Source organism: Aythya fuligula, chromosome 2, assembly GCF_009819795.1.
Source record: "Aythya fuligula isolate bAytFul2 chromosome 2, bAytFul2.pri, whole genome shotgun sequence".
In the NCBI taxonomy this organism is placed as follows: domain Eukaryota; kingdom Metazoa; phylum Chordata; class Aves; order Anseriformes; family Anatidae; genus Aythya; species Aythya fuligula.
Window position 1 is genome coordinate 111,020,668 of NC_045560.1, and position 17,157 is coordinate 111,037,824.

Below are 17,157 nucleotides of genomic sequence, written 5' to 3' on the forward strand. Positions count from 1 at the left end.
CCATTCTTCACTGACATTTTCTGAGTTAAAATACTTACTACTTAAACAATAATATGGGTGTAGAAGAGCTTGTCAGGAAATGTACATCTCTACTACTCCTTGGAAATGGCAAACAATTTCAAAATACCCAACTTATAACCTGTAAAATTTACCTTCCACCAATGCTCACTTTTTTTTTTTTTTTTTTTTTTTTTCCTCTCTGTTTACTGTCTAGGAATGTGGCCTTGGATTTTATCGTGAGAATAAAGGAGTATTTACTGGACGCTGTGTCCCCTGCAACTGCAATGGAAATTCAAATAGGTGCCAGGATGGTACTGGAAAATGTTTTGTAAGTAAATATTAACATTCAGGAAATGTATTTGAAAAAAATGAGGGATTAAAAAAAAACCAAAACCACATACCTTATTGCAGTATGGACTGTACAGCATTGCTAAATTCCTAGCAACTAAAATATTCCTTCCATGCTTCATTCTCTGTATCTTATGCTGTTAAGGAGCATGAATTGTATAAACTTTCATGTTTTGTATGGTTAACATAACTGTGGGTGGTTAGAACAATTTGTGCCCTTGTTTTTGTTTCCTTCTTTCCCTTTTAATTTTTGTTAACTCACAGTACAAAAAGTCACCAAAGTTGCACATATGTAAGTGTTTGCAGTTACTTATAATAAACGTGGGCGCTTATCGTCGCATATGCAGTCTTTAGTTTTGCACATATATGCTAGGGTTTGCCAGTGCTGACGAACGGTGCATTCATGCATAGCTTAGTCTTTGCAGAACTTCTTGTTTAATTAGCATCAGTAAATGTCCGCTAATCTAAATTTACAGCTAGGTGGATTAAAAAATAGCAGAGTAAATAAAATGAGATAAAGAGGATAAAAGGTAGATTAATTTGAAAATGTCAGCTGTTACAGCTGTTACAGGAGATACAGTGGGGCAGAGTCTGCTCCCTGACATACCATACTAAACCTAAAGCAGCCTCATGGGAGCTGCTTAGCCCTAGTAGCAAGGGAGTGTGACATTTGGCCGACTGTGCTTCTCTAGCTTATGTCCATGACACTTCTTTAAACAGTTTGCTCGGAAGAAATTCCCACTTCAATTTTTTTCACTAATTTTTCACTTGCTGTGTAAACAAGAACCCTGCCAAAATCTTTTCATGAGTTGTTTTCTCTTCTATTTCTTCCTTGTTCGTTCTGAATCCATTCTGCCTGCGGTGCATTCCTGGGCCTTACGTAATTCCCCTCGACTTTGTCTCAACCAACCCTAGCGCTGCGATGCAAGCAATAAAGTAATTCAGCACATTCTCAGGAATGACTTACAGTCTGCTGCTTTGCTGAGGCAGGGCAGGCCATGACAGGAAAGTGCTGAAAGAGAGCTACAAAGATGAAGACGTTTTACTTCAGATGAAAATTATAAAGCTAGAAAAGTGCAAATTTCACATTTGCCTCATGAAATAGATGGTTTAGGTTTCTCTTTATCCCCTCCTCACAGCTGCGTTAACTCTCAGATAGATAGAGCTAAATCAACTCGTGGCCCTGGGACAAAATTTAAGGCAAGCAAAGTCATTCAGGATAATGCAGTGAAAAATGAAAGCCTGGAGGGCCTGTATTTCCATAATGAGCCTCCATCTAATAAAGAGCAAATTTCTCTCTCTATAGGAGCCATCAAGCAAAGGCCTGTAGTAGTGCAGAGAAGGCAGCAAGGCTTTCCAGCACAGAGCCATCAAATTTCTGTCAGGTTTCGTATCCAAAGTGTAAAGCCTGGCCTTTTGATTCCTGCTCCTCACCTGGAGCAGTACCTTCTTCTCATATCAGCTTCTCCCCAGTGATGGCCTCCATGAAAGGCTTTGTGAGGCTAAGCCCCGGCAGACTTAGTGTGAGGGAGTTGCTGCTCTGGCTTCATTCCGCAGTGCTGTGGGAGTACTGGGTTATGTTCTCTGTTCTTTTTATGATATGTATCTGGAGGAACACCATGGCACATTCAGTGTGGCTTACCTGTGAAATACCTTAAACTTTTTTCAGTTATATGTGGAATTTCTTCAATGGCTGTAGGCATTTTTAAATGGATGGTGTCTTCATAGAATCACAGAATGGTTTAGATTGGAAGGAACCTTAATGATCATCTAATTCCAACCCCCTGCCATGGGCAGGGACACCTCCCACCAGACCAGGTTGCCCAAAGCCCCATCCAGCCTGGCCTTGAGCACCTCCTAGGGCATCCACCACTTCTCTGGGCAATCAGTTCCAGTGCCTCACCACCCTCTGAGTAAATAATTTAATCCCAATGTCTAATCTAAATCTACGCTTTTTTAGTTCAAAGCCATCCCCCCCTTGTCCTGTCACTACGTTCCCTGACAAAAAGTCCCTCCCCAGCTTTCCTGTAGGCCCCCTTTAGGTACTGGAAGGCTGCTATAAGGTCTCCCCAGAGCCTTCTCATCTCCAGGCTGAACAACCCCAAGTCCCTCTGCCTGTTTCGTTAGGATAGGGGATGCAGCCCCTTGTATTTCTTTTGCTTTCCTTAGTTACCTGGCTCATATGTGAACTGTAGCTTTTCCTGTTCTTTCACAATTGAGCCACATAATTAATTCTTGAACCAAAACCAAAACAAATTACGAGTTACTATGTGAAGAGGCTGGTGGAAGGGCAGTTGATGTGGTTGAGAGAATCTGGATGTAAAGAAATGTGGAGGAAGATGTAGTACAAGAGGAGATGGGAAAGGCAGAACTGTTGCTCATTGTAGGAAAAATGCCCTCGTGCTGCAAATCACAGGAGTGGGGCCTTCAGCCAGAGCTTTAAGTCAGAGTTCCTGCAATGGCATTGCAGTCTGCTCAGTGACAGCTTCCAGCCAATTTTACACTTTTTTTTTTCAGACTTTTACTTCATTAGTAACCCTCAGCTCTGTGGGACGCTGAGTTAGTCTGCTGCACATTGTTTTCTTCAGCTGTAGATTTAGGGAACATGAATACCTCGTGGATGTTATCTACACTGTATTTTCATGGCTGCTCAAAATGTATTTCAACAGCTTCTATTTTAAATTAGCACTTCCCTAGGTAAAGCAAAAGCAACTTGCTTCTCCTCTCCCCATAATGTATAAATGTGTGTGACAGTCAGGCAACACAGGAATAAGAATGTTGGGAATCATATTTTAGGAACAGTTTTGTCATAGAAAAGTAGCTCAGTTTTATTAGCTTCAATTCTTCTGTGCTTTTCATTATTTATTGAGTTATTCCAGGAAAATACAAACTACATGTACGTTAGGAAATGTGCATGAAATTCATTTCCAATCTGAATTTACAAAGATAATTAGTTTTGATAGTGATTTTGTGGGATTTTAAAGAATGCATTTAGGTTCAATTCATTGCCTGCTTTTAAATGAGATCTGACTTCTAATTAGTGTTAATATGAAAAATTTAAAGTCACATTTAAACAGTGACGTTTTTCTTGGACGCCACTGAAATATCATTACAGTGTATCAAGGCAATTTTCATTAACAAACCATGCATGTGATTGAATGTCTTTTAAAATGTGTTTAGTACTGCTTATTTATCTGTTGCTTTTCCACAGTGGTGAGCAAAATGTACTTCCTACAATTAGAGAAAAATTATAATCAATCTATCGTGATAGAGAAAGCAAAAGTAGTTTGGTTTGTAAAGAAAAAAACAAACCAACGAAAACACACAAAAATTAATTATGTGGAAGGGAAAGAACGTATCCTCTGTGTAAATTTCCTATAATTATTATTAAATAATAATAAAGCCTTGTTGAGTGGGAAAGCACTGTTAACTCTCTTATTTGTTTCCTTTTTTAGAACTGCCAGTACAATACTGCTGGGGAAAAATGTGAACGCTGTAAAGATGGTTATTTTGGAGATGCCACTCAGGGTTCCTGTCGGATATGTCCTTGCCCTTATACAAACAGGTAACGTAAAATGTCATGAGAAGCCAAATGGAGGGGAAGGGAGAGAAAACAAACCAAAACCAAACATTGCCTTTTTTAATAAACTGAATATTCCAATTCTGACTCAGTTGCTGAAACACAAAGGTGCGCTGCTGATCACCTGGGGGATCCCCAGGCACTTGTAATGTGACTATTTACCAAACCTCCAGTAACATCTTCATAGTGAATACTATAGAACGAAAGTCTTTTCCCTTACTGAGCATATCCAAAAGCATTCTTTTATTTTTAGTGAAATGCGAAATGTATGTTATCTTTAATCTCACATTTAATACCATATAGCTAGGAGGTAAGTGACAATGATGAAAGAAGCCTTTTCTATGAATTCAGAAAATTTAGTAAGATAAAAAAAAAAATAAAAAAATTAAAGCTCATAGGCACTTGTCTAAAGTTCTGAAAGACTAAAGTGGCTGTTCAGGTGGAAGCTCTGAAGTGCAAACATACTAAGCTAGAAAAAATAAATCTCCTTGGATCCAATAGAATCATAGAACAGCTTGGGTTGGAAGGGACCTTAAAGATCACCTTGTTCCAACTCCCTGCCATGGGCAGGGACACCTCCCACCAGACCAGGTTGCCAAGGGACACATCCAACCTGGCCTTGAACACCTCCAGGGACGGGGCATCCACTGCTTCTCTGGGCAACCTGTTCCAGAGCCTCAGCACCCTCAGAGTGAAGACTTTCTTCCTAAAGCCAAATCTAAATCTACCCTTTTTTAGTTTAAAACCATTCCACTTTGTCCTGTCATCATCTGCCCAAGCAAAAGTCATTCCATCTTTTTTATAAGCCCTCAATAAGGTTGCCAGACTCTTAAAATTGGGCAGCAAATTGTGTTTAAAATACATAATATGTTGAGCCACGTTGTTTGTCATCACTAGTAGGTTCTGTAATGTGAAATGTGTTAAACAAAAGCAAGCATTTTTAAAAAATCATAAGCAATAAATTGCTATAAGCACCACATAGAATTTGCCAGGTGCATTAGCAAATGCCAGGTAGCCTTAAGTGAGAGATTTACACCAGCAGACAATAGACAGGTTTTTCATTTATCAGAGAACTCTTCAATACATCTGTTTTTGACAGCATTGACTTCTTCTGCAGGTGCTTGCCTGAGGCTGACTGAACATATTTTTACTCATTTTGTGCTTTAAGAGTGTTGATATATCTAAAGAGACCATGATAACTGCAGTAGTTTCATAGGTGCATATTAGGGTGGTAAATACTATTCATTATGTAGGAAGTGCACCCCACCTGGCACCATTGGAATTAGCAATTTCAACCTAGTCAAAATGTATGTAATCTTAGTGCAGACATCTGTATTTTATGTGCAGGTTTGCTTTATCCAACTCTTCATAAGTTAAAAAAAACAATGGAAATAGCTAACATGGCCTATCTGCTCTTCACCTGCCTTCTCCTTACCAAACACTGGCCAAGTAATGGATTTCCTCCCCAGAGAAATTTGAATCTACTCAAGTTTTCTAGAAATATCAGACGAAATATGTTCTGTTAATCAGATATACTCTAGTGCTTCCCAAATTGGTGCACAACTCTATTCTGCTTAGGTTAAAAAAAAAAAGAAAAATTATATTAGCTACATAAAAATAATTGCTACTGTTTCAATAGATTTAAAAAAATATATATATACAAAAATCTATCCGAACAGGAAGAAGCTTTGTTTAGCACAGGCTATTGGTTTTTGCCTGGTAAGATAAAATAGCTGCATGGTGTTGTTTTATTTTACAACATCACTGTTAAGGTTTTCCGTAGGCATTCCTTTGGGTAGTGAACTATAATAGTCTAGGGAGTAACTCTATAGTCTAAGGATAGAATTTAGAGAAAAAATATGAAATAATTTAAAGAATTAATCACATCACTTGTTTATTGGCAATTAAATTAGCTGAGAATTTAATTGGTGGTATAAATCTTTTAAGTCAGAAAGTCATTTAAGTGAGTTTAGCTTCTGGAGTGTAAAATGCATTTGATTATGTATTCACAAAAACATTTTGGTTTCTTCTCAAAGATTTGCAACTGGCTGCGTGGCAAATGGTGAGGAAATTCAGTGTCTCTGCAAAGAAGGCTATACTGGAGTTCACTGTGAACGGTAAGTGACTTGATACTGAAGACCAAGGTCTTTGAGAGGCACCACATAAGGAGGTATGTCTGCACTATGTGGTATGTCAGCGTATGGATATTAGTAATATGCAAATGCTTAAGGAGGATCTATTTCTATGAACAGCTGCTGTAGTGTGGTGCTACAGTATAATGCGAGGTGTAAACCCAACACTCCCTGAAAAAATGTAAACCATTCTCCACAGCCTATTCAGTGAATACACAGTTTTTACCAAAAGGAGAAGTGACAGCCTCTTTGCAGAAGTGCCCTGTGCGTTGTCTTATATTTAACTTTCTGATAATAACAGCTTCCACTTACTTTGTCCGTGTCCCTGTTCCATTTTACCATTTCTTCCAGTGTACTCGATGGTGCTTTGGTGCTCTTAGTTAGTTTCTAGTAGCAACCATGTGACATTTAACACCATACCCTTCATCCCAAATCGTTCTGATGTGCTCCACAGGTGGAGTTTACAAACACAATACTGAAGCCATCTCTTGCTGGAACAACACTACAACAGTTTGGCAAAATAAAAGAGGTACAGCAAAGTAATTTCAGGCAGGAAGAGGAAACAATTTCATTGAGGTTCAAATCCAGGAGGAATTTAAAGCATAATGGAGAGCAGCTGGCTGTCTGATTTGGAAACTTGAGGCAAATGAGTTATGATGTCTCTCCTGAAGACTGTACCTCCAGTAGTAGCACATTGTCTTGTACTTCACAACTGTTACCTTTGACATCTAAGCTGTAGGTTAAAGATAGATTTTCTCTTTCAGATCTAGCCATACCTCAGTTCCTCTTTATGGTCTCTAGATTACACATTATTACCCTGATACATCTTACAGCAGGATGACTTTTATGATTGTTAGTCAGCCAATCCAGATAATGTATTTTACCTGTAAAATAGTCAGGGAGAACTCGTACCGAACTGTTTTGCTGACAGATGGAAAGAGGAAATATCACCCAGAGAAGGGTGGTAACGTTCAGTGCCACTGCTGTTTGAAAACTCAGTGTGTGCTTGCAGTATGATCCTAGTTAATATGTGAGTTCTGGTGGGATCACAGACCAAAATGATGTGGTTGTCTTAAGTCTTGTAAAATTCTCTGTTTATACGTGTATTTGTGTGCATTGTATTTTTACACATTAACTGAATTACTCTTATATGAGCATTGTGGGAGTTCTTCTATTTTTAGAAAAATTTCTGCAGTACTGGGAAAGATATTTTTAACATAGTGCAGAGGATACTGTAAACCAAAAATACACCCATTTTGTCTAAGTCAAAACATGAAATCAAAAGTTCCTGACAGTTTCTTCAGGAGTAGAACTGAGTGGGTTTTTTTTTGTTTGTTTGTTTCTTTTTCTGTCAAGTGAAAGTATATTTGACAAAAATGGGTTCAAATATTTAATGAAAACAATATTTGTGTCTTTTTATCTAGTTGTGCTCCAGGATATTTTGGAAATCCACAAAAGTACGGAGGCTACTGTCAGAAATGTAGTTGTAATAATAATGGACAGCTGGCTAGCTGTGACCGCCTGACTGGAGGTATGTAAGAGCCTGTGGACGTGGAGTGTTGTTTTCTCTCTGGGAAGTAGAGAGGGATGGCACTTACATAAGTTGAACCAAAGGAGAGATCTAGAGCAAAAGAAGGGCTGTCCTGAGCCATCGAGTTGACCCTTTTAAGCCATTTTTTCATATATTTCCCTTCATAAGTAATATTTATTGTATTTTGCTTTTCAATTTCACCGGTATGTATTTAGATGCATTACGATGCTTCTCCTGACATGTTAAGTCGTATCTTGCAACTCCGTGTTACAGACTTATGAAACGGATCTTACAGAGCACTCTCAATGTGTCTTTTTTAAATGTATCTGGGACAGATTAGCGACATATTCAGAGTCTGCATCAGGCACTGCCATCTTAGGTATCGCAGCTAACTATGTTTGCAGTGGTACTGACTCAGAAGGCTGTTCTATAAGTCCTGCTATACACCTATATGCAATTAGAGACATCCTTGATTTCCCCAGTATCAATCACACATGTACTCCACCATTACTAAGCTCTTACAGTAATGTTATGCCATAGCTGTGCATTCACTTTATCAATTACCATTCTGAAGTAAAGGGTCTGGTCCTACATTGCTTAGACTGGCTTTACCTTGATTCACCTGAGTCTCTTGAGATGAAATATTCATTTCTGTTCAGAAACATGTAGGCCACAGTGCTTGAAAAGGACCTGGATTCTTCTATGTTTTCATTCCCCAGTAAAATTATACTTTTCTTTCCCTGTAGCCATCCTTTCCTTCTGACATGTTAGTGAAGTGTCAAACTAGTAACTCCTAATATTTCCATGCTATTAATTTCTCTGCACTGCTGTTCTTACTACATTCAAATGACTGCGAGGATCACCTTCTCTTTCTTTGGTCGCAGAAACTAGAAAAACAGCAAGTAATGTGAACTGCTGTTGGCACCTGGTGCATTTTTTCAATAAGCAATTCTCATTTTGTATTTCATCATTGAAGTAATACATCTTTATTATTTTTATACTTAAAGTGGAACAGATCCAAGCAGTGTTTGATGTTTTATCTCTCTTTTCTTTTTGAAGCAAGAGGACAAACTAATCCGTAGGGCAAAATTCAACAAGCCAGTTTGTTTTCAGTTTGTCTTCAGCTAGATATTCTGATCAGCCCGCTCTTTGTCCACATTAGCAATAAAACCCTCTGTGATCATCAGCACAGCATGTTCTAGCAGGTTTCTGTGTGCATGATGTTCGGCATTTGGCCAGATTTTCTCATTTCATCATTTCTTGGCTGATGTTGTTTGTGCACAAGCTGTAATAATAGTTTTATTTAATTGGTACTTCGTGGCAACAGCTGAAATGTGTCTGGTGTTAGCTTGAATTATACAACAGCAGAACCACACATGTATTTGCATTCAGAATAATTTCCTTCGTTCTCTTACAAATATATTCTTTGTGACTTGTCTTCTTTTTGGCATCAGTGCTCATTACCAATCTTGTTTAACTTTCTGATGACTTAATGTGTAAGTGCCAAAGGAAATGGCACAGCTGGGCATTTTGTTCCAGGCTGTTTCATGCTGCTGTTAAATTTCAGGTCCAATTTTATCACTGCAGCCTCTCATAGATGAAAGCTGTTGTTTACTCTGGGCAGCAGCAGCCTATGCTGAGTGCGTCCTTTTAATTCAGTGTAGATGATGTCCACAACCCTTCTCATTTTCAACAGGAGCTGGCAGCACTGGGAGTTTTGCAGTAGCCAATAGGACCAGATCTGTAAAAGGGGTATGGACACCAAGACAGGGAGATTCCTGTCCTATATAAAGGCGTTTTTAGGAGTCAGTTCCAGTCCTGCCTCCTAGAAATTAGGATCCTGGGTTGAAATCCTACACACACCTGGAAAGTGCCAAGCTTCTTGTGATGGGGTTTGTAAAACAAACAAACAAATTAAACAGTGCACTGCACTGGCAGTTGCTTGTGCTAGCTTGTTGGAAAGTCTGAGGGCAATGTTTGTTGTACACTACCTGTAACTATGGCCCAGGCACCATGCCTTAGGTGATGCACAGTGCCTCCTTCCATGCATACAACCTGGTTTTCACTCAAGCCTGATTAATCCCTTAATCAAACAAGCTGGAACAGGTGTAAAGGAAGGTCATGAATGTCTCCCAGTACCTAGTGGGTAAGACATCCTTGTGTGAGTTGGAATCTGTGGTTTCAACGTGGATGCTAAAGTAGATAGCTGTTTTAAACCTATGTCCTGGGTTAAATGGTTTAACTAGAAGGCAACATAGGCTTGGCTCCAGTCACAGTGTTGTTATTCTAGGCAAATTCTAGGAATACACTCATCACCCTTTGACGTATGAGGCCTCCTGCTGCTACACAAGTGGCGTGTATTTGGGGTTACAGTTAATTTCTTTTGATGGATGAAAAAAGTGTTCATCTCGTCAAGGTGTAGGTGAGAGCTGAATTTTTTAGCATACTCAAGCCTCCTGGATGTTCTAGCACATTCACAGCGGACATGGATTTATGGAAGGACAGTACAGTGTTTTAATGGCTGCCAGCCAAGATCAGTGAAGGTAAAAAGGCAGCAGTAGCGTTTCCATAAGAAATCCTTGGTTACTGATGATTGCCTTCTGATTTCAGAATGTTTTAACAATGAACCAAAAGATGTGGATCCCAATGAAGATTGTGACTGTAAGTAACTGTGACGTTTTTACCCTGTTGGGCAGCTGAACTCTACCACAGTCGCTCTCTCACTCTCCCTCCCCAAAGGAAAGGGGGATGAAATATGATGGAAAGGTCTCAAGGGTTGAGATAAGAACAGGGAGATCGCTCACCAATTAGTGTCATGGGGAAAACAGACTCAGCACAGGGAGATTAATTTAATTAATTGCTTACGACTAGCAGACTAGAACAGTGAGAAACTAAAAGCAAACTAAAAACACCTTCCCCCTCATCCCCATCCATCCTCTTTTACCACCTCCCTGCAAGAGGTGCAGGGGAAGAGGAAAAGGGGTCTGCAGTCAGTCCCTAAAGCTTCATCTCCACCGCTCCAGTCACTCTGCCCCTGCTCCAGTGTGGGGGTCCCTCCCATGGGATGCCGTCCTTCCTGAACTGCTCCTGCGTGGGCTCCTCTCCACGGGCTGCAGCTCCATCCCGGGGCCTGCTCTTGTGGGGGCTCTCCATGGGCCGCAGCCTCCTCCAGGCCACATCCACCTGCTCCACCAGGGGCTCCTCCACCCATGGGGGGGCTGCAGTGTGGAGATCTGCTCCATGTGGGACCCATAGGCTGCAGGGGGACAGCCTGCTCCACCAGGGGCCGCTCCATAGGCCACAGGGGAACTGCTGCTGCCTGCCTGGAGCACCTCCTGCCCTCCTGCTGCACTGACCTTGGGGTCTGCAGGGCTGCTCCTCACTCCTCTCTCCCAGCTGCTGTTGCACAGCAGTTTTTTCCCTTTGTTAAATCCCAGAGGCCCACCCAGCATCTCTCACTGGCTCAGCTCTGGCCAGCAGCAGGTCCCTTTTGGAGTTGTCTGGAGCTGGCGCTGATCTGACACGGGGCAGCTGCTGGGCTCTGCTCACAGAGGCCACCCCTGCAGCCCTACTCTGCTACCAAGGCCTTGCCTCATAAACTGAATACAGTAACAAAACAGAACTAAACTTAAATTGCTGCCTGCAGCCTTTGGCTATATACAGGTAGCTCATTTAAGAGTGACAGTTTAAAAAGGAATAGTGGTGTCCTGTAATGAATCTCTTAAAAGCAAAGAATCAGCCAAATACTTGGCAAAAACAATAAGAAGTCATCTAGCCAGATGCAGATGGCGCATTCTACTCCTGACTGGGTTTGGTCACTTTTCTTAATACTGTGGGTTTTGTTATTGTCTTTGTTCTTTATGGAATCACCAGGAGACAAGGATCAAAGAGTTTTCATTGCATCTCATTTATTAACGTACTCAGTGAAATGTTCTCTTCACTAATATCAATAATACGTATTGTTTCCCTTTGCTCATTGTCCCTTTAGCTTGTGATAGCTGTGTAATTACATTGCTGAAGGATTTGAGCACAATAGGTGATGAACTTCAGCTGATTAAGTCTCAGCTGCAGAATGTCCGTGCGGATACCAACACACTGGAGCAAATGAGACGTTTGGAAATACGCATCAAAGACTTAAAGGTACCGTAAAGTAAACAGAAAAGTTGATCTGAGATTAAGCAGATAACAGCTGAACCTAGGAATTTATGCAATCTTTTTATGAGCTTGCAAGGAAACATGCATGAACTTTTAATTTCAAATACTGAAGCCTGACAGCACTGAAATACTGAATCCACAGCACCTTTTGGAAGAAAGTTATTGGTTTCATGTAGTTCTCTGAAAGAGAATCAATGTCTCTGTTGTTTCTGTTCTTTTCTTTTTTTTTTTCTTTTTTCCCGAGGCTTGCTCACCATGAACAGCTCATCTTTGAGGTTAAAAATTTCAAATTAACAATGCTAAAATTATTCTAAAGGAATTTTATTCAGTTGGAATAGCAGTTGCTGTGCTCACAGAAACAAAAGCCCAGCTTTTGGGCAGCAATTGGGCAGCTTTCATATCAGTAAGGCTGCTTTTATTTACCTTCTCAAAGATCTGGCACATTGAATCTTTGCTCATTATCTTCTGTGTCTGGGTGATTTATTGGATATATTTTTTTTGTTTGCTTTTTTCAGGTCTTATTGAACAATTACCGTTCTGTTGTTCGTAATCAGGGTTCAAAGGCAGATGAATTGGAGAAAGAATTCAGTAAACTAAATCATGACATCAGTGCTCTCCAGGAAAAGGTGACCTACCAAATTAATTTAAAAGTGCACATCTCTTGACTAAATACTATTTGTTTGCTGTATCTAGGTATTTTTAATCTGATTACTTTTTTCTTTTGCTAGGCTGAAGTGAACTATAAAGCAGCTGAGATGCTGTTTAATAATTTTGGCCAAACTCATCAGAAAGGGAAGGATTTGGTTTCAAGAATACAAATAGTTGTCAATAATATACAAGGTAAAACTAGTTTCTAGCTCCATAATATGTTTTGTTTTATGAATCTATTCAGTTTATTTGCAATATTCTTAATTAAGCATGAGAGATTTTTTTTTTTTTAGAAAGCAGCTTCATAAAATCAGAAGTTAAGACATAGCTGTAGAATTAATTCTTCCTATCAGGAATCTAGTACATAATACTAACTTAGGAGTGTACCTTGTCTTTAGAGTGAATAGGTACAGAAAAGCTTTACCAGAGGGAAATTTAGACCACTTGATTAAGTATTCTGACTTCAGCCTGACTTCAAACTCAGTTGCTGTCATAGGGACTTTTAAATTAGAAGCTTAAAATAATTGTTGTAAGTTTGGTCATTTGGGACAAATTTCTTTCCTAATGTCATCTTGCTAACTTTGGGCATGTGACATGGGATATCTTTTAGCTTAATACAATCAGTGCTAAATGGATCTACTTCATTAAAGAATTCAGGAATAGGCATGCTTTTTCAGAAAAGAGACTAGACCTGTCATTTGAATCTTTTGCATACATTTAAGTGCATCCTCTGCTTGAATTTGACAATTCCTTTTTTGTTTTTTGTTTTTTTTTTTCAGTGCTTTTGGAACAAATAGCTGGTACAAATGCAGAGGGCAACAATTTGCCCTTGGGTGATGCTGCCAAAGAACTGGCTGAAGCTCAACAAATGATGACAGAGATGCGAAACCGCAACTTTAGCCAACTGCAAGCAGATGCAGTGAAGGAGAGAAAGGAAGCTCAGCTGTGTAAGAGCTTGTTCTCTCAGCTCTTTACTTTCTAGAAAGATTTATCTTAAATCTGTAGCATTATTGATTGTTTGGGATGAAGGGTAGGATTTTGCAGTGTATCACTGGGATTTGTAGGAGCTGTTAGTCAAAATCCAAGTGGTAGTTCCGGAGGGGATTTAAAGGCATTTTTGCTTTGTTACAAAGAAATTCAGTTGCGCTGAGTCAAAGCTTTATTTAATAGCCAGGTGAATCTCAGTAAAATAAAGATGTAGCCAATCATGCATACTTAGCACTTCTATTTATTCTAATACATAGGCTACAATATATACGTCTGTTTTAGAGAAATTACACTCATAATTTAATAACAGATTTTAAGAATCTATTGGAGTAGCACATGGCTCAGACCATACGAGAATAGTGCTAGTTTTCTGTTTTCTGTTCTCTTATGTACTAGTTGCACTCCATTTTATGTTTTCTTTGTGTTTGGCTGACACACCATAAACCTTATATTAATGACCACAAGGATAGCAAGGTCACAAGTTCATCTCCTTAACAAGGAATATAATTGAGAAGTGCGAAAGACCATATGAGTGATGCTAATTTCCCCTAACCTTGGACTTTGATACCGTCCTTTCAGTAACTCTTCAGTATCCTATCATGTAGGCAGTGAAATGGACATTCATAAAAGTGTGATACAGTGCACCTTTTTTATGTTACTACCTCCTGTGAGACGAAATGTGCCTGTAGCTCTCTGCTGATTACAGAGGAAGATTAGATGACTAGCTCAGATGTAGATGTCTGCATTGTAGATTAAATTGGTGATGAAATCATGTTAGCTTCATATTGAAAAATAAAACAATTCAGAATTTGCAGAAGACCATCTTCACCCTTATTTAATTTAGAAATAGTCAAGTACATCTTTATCTGTGCTCTGTGTCTGCAGCAATAAATCTGTGAGCAGATTTGATCCAGTGAGATGCTAAATAGCATCTTTGCTATAGTAACAGTGGATCCAGTGCTGCAAAGGATGCTCAGTAATTCATACAACCACAACTTTCTAATCCTGAATATCAGGACCTTTTGGAAGAGGTTTGTTCCAGTTGCTGCCTTCTTTGAACAAAACTTTTCTTTCCGGTCCCGATAATGCAGTACTGGAGCGTGTCAAGAATGAACTACAAAAGTACCACCAAGAAAATCATGGGCTTGTTAAAATTGTGAGGGATTCATTGAATGAATTTGAATCCAAACTCACTGACCTTCGTGAAGCTCTGAATGAGGCGACAGCACAAACCAAACAAGCTGAAAACTTGAACAGTGAAAATGGAGTTCTACTGGAAGATATTAAGGTAATGTTGGGGTTTGGGAGAAGAAAGTTAAATCTTAGGAGAGAAGTGCTTTTGCTTGCTTCTTTTGACCTTGCAAAGCCAAATAGCACTCATAACTTAGTCTTTCTTAGACTTTCTCCAAGTTTTCTTTAGTTTTCTTTCCATCTTTTGATGTATGTATGTGGGGCCATGTATAAATGTAGTCTACTTCCACTTGCGACCTTTTTATGTGACAAGAACAGAGTGAAAAGGACATATCTCTGCTGAGAAGGCAGGAAGAATCTCCACCTGGCTGTTTTCCTTAGCTACCACTAGTCTTTTTGTTACCTATTCTAGATCAAATTCATGATTCTGATACTTCCAACAGTAACTCTCTTAAAGTAATGCGCTCTAACAACCATGAAAGATCTGAGAAATAACGTGTGCAATACTGTTAAATTGTTTGGGATTATGTCTGCAGAACTGCTTTTGAGGTCTAATGAAAAGGCTGACAAGAAACAGCTGTTGTCCCTGAACTCTGCTTTATTTTTCAAGCCCCCTTTCTAGTGAGATCTACAGAGGAAGGGATATTGTAAAGATTTTATTTCTGCCTTTGTGAGAACAGAAAAGATCAGAGGAGCCATCTGGGAGCAGTTTTTAAAGTTTCCAAGTTTGTGAGAAGAAACCCTTAGATGGTCTGCCCTGACAGGTCATCTAATGGACCCCTACTACTTTCATTTTGTCTGAGCACTAAGAACTGAACTACTGTAGCCTCCTACTCAGCTGTCTTGAGCTATGCTATACTACTGCAAACTGCTGTTTTCTCAATGTTCTAATCAGTCAGATAGCATCTAGATCCTAAACACTACAGGCACCTAATTAACACAGCAATGGTACCTTTGGTAATTCCTCCTGCGCTTTAGATTAGGTAAATATGATTTTTCCTGCTTCTTATTTTTAACCCAATCACACGTTACTCATCTTTTATTTTTCCTCAGAAACGGATCGAGGAGACAAATGAACAACAGAACAGTGTCTTGGATATTTTGAGCTCTGCCCGATCTTCCTTGACTCAAGCTAACAGTATGCTGGGATTATTGCAGAAAAGCAAAGAGGTATAGTTAACCTGTTTAGGTTAAGATTAAAAACAAATACTTTGCTGTCACTGTAGTGGTAGCATAGCTCAGTGGCTAGGATGTGAGGCTTAGCTGAGCTTCATGAAAAAGGAAGGATCTCAGCCCATTTTGGGTCCAAGAGGAGCTTGCCTGGACAAGTTTCTGGAAGAGCACCTTGTTTTGAGGGTTGTTACATATCTGAAGAACTCTCAGCTGCAGGTATCTGAAGCTTGGGACAGTATCTGTGAGAAATACTGTAAGCGACTGTGCTGCTCTTGTACTTCTTTCTGGGCAATTGCCTTTCACCACTGTCAGAAAGAATAGTTGGCTAGAGACACCTTTGTTTGGACTTAGTATGGCAGTTTTTGTGTTTCTGTATCCATTATGTAAAAACAGAGTCTAATGGCTAACAATTGTTTCCAACAAACTCCGAAGTTGGAAAGGATTATTTTTCCCCTTGATTTCCTCAGGTGTGAGGTATATGTAACACTGACGATGACAAGGACAAAATCAAACGTATGAATACAGATAAAATTTTTCTTTATGAACCCATAGGAATATGAAACCCTGGCTGCTCAGCTTGATGGAGCAAGGAAGGATATGAATGGAAAGCTGACAAATAGCTCCTTATCAGCAAGCAAAGAACCTTTGGTGGTGAGAGCTGAGGAACATGCCAAATCTTTGCAAGACTTGGCAAAACAACTGGAAGAGTACGTTATTGTTTCTGTAAATGAGCACTTACTGTACATAATGTCCACGGGTGCAAAGATCTGTCTGTTCTCTTGCTTCTATGACCATTTGCAAAGTTAGAAAAAAAAACACTTTGCCTTTTTCTGCTTTTTCATGATGTAAAGATGTTGTCTTTTTTTTTTCTTCCCCCAAACCAGGCCTTCCTATATATTATATATATATATATATATATATATTTTTTTTTTTCTTCCAGCACTGGGATCACCCAGAATATAGCTCTATATTACTATACTAACATTTTGTTAACTTTTTATTCTCAAGAGAGAAAGTCCTCATGTAGAGAGCAGGTAGATGTTTAGAATATATTTTTGTAGTGTTGTTTCCAGTATTCATACTCAGTAATACCTTTTGATGTCAAAGCTAAATTCCAAAATATTTAATGCAGCTGGGAACTTCTTGGTAAAAAACATTTTAATTAATTTTCTATTTATTTTCGGTATGTCTTTTTCAGTTAAGAAGACAGTGTTGTCACAAATAGAAGGCAGCTAATATTGGGCAGTTGCATAGCTCACGGGGAATGGGTATAAGAGATTTTTTTCTATTTCTGATTCCAGAGCTACTGCAGCTCCCAGTTCTTGGATAAAAGCAGAAGTGGTCTTGTATTTGCTCCATCATGTGTGCTGTCTACCACTTCTGCAGAACACCGGAGCAGGCAGAGGTTATCT

General features: G+C 39.3%; 1 protein-coding gene across 2 annotated transcripts in view; it reads left to right on the top strand.

The window, feature by feature from the left end:
* Positions 1-17,157, top strand: part of LOC116486432 (laminin subunit alpha-3-like) — a 78,497-nt gene that overhangs the window by 42,721 nt on the left and 18,619 nt on the right. For both annotated transcript variants that reach the window (XM_032182662.1, XM_032182660.1), the window contains 12 exons: positions 215-328; positions 3,804-3,913; positions 5,965-6,045; positions 7,485-7,591; positions 10,202-10,252; positions 11,580-11,731; positions 12,262-12,372; positions 12,475-12,586; positions 13,174-13,341; positions 14,473-14,669; positions 15,626-15,742; positions 16,298-16,452. In XM_032182662.1, the coding sequence (XP_032038553.1) occupies positions 215-328; positions 3,804-3,913; positions 5,965-6,045; positions 7,485-7,591; positions 10,202-10,252; positions 11,580-11,731; positions 12,262-12,372; positions 12,475-12,586; positions 13,174-13,341; positions 14,473-14,669; positions 15,626-15,742; positions 16,298-16,452 (1,475 nt within the window). The remainder of the gene's footprint in view (positions 1-214; positions 329-3,803; positions 3,914-5,964; positions 6,046-7,484; positions 7,592-10,201; positions 10,253-11,579; positions 11,732-12,261; positions 12,373-12,474; positions 12,587-13,173; positions 13,342-14,472; positions 14,670-15,625; positions 15,743-16,297; positions 16,453-17,157) is intronic.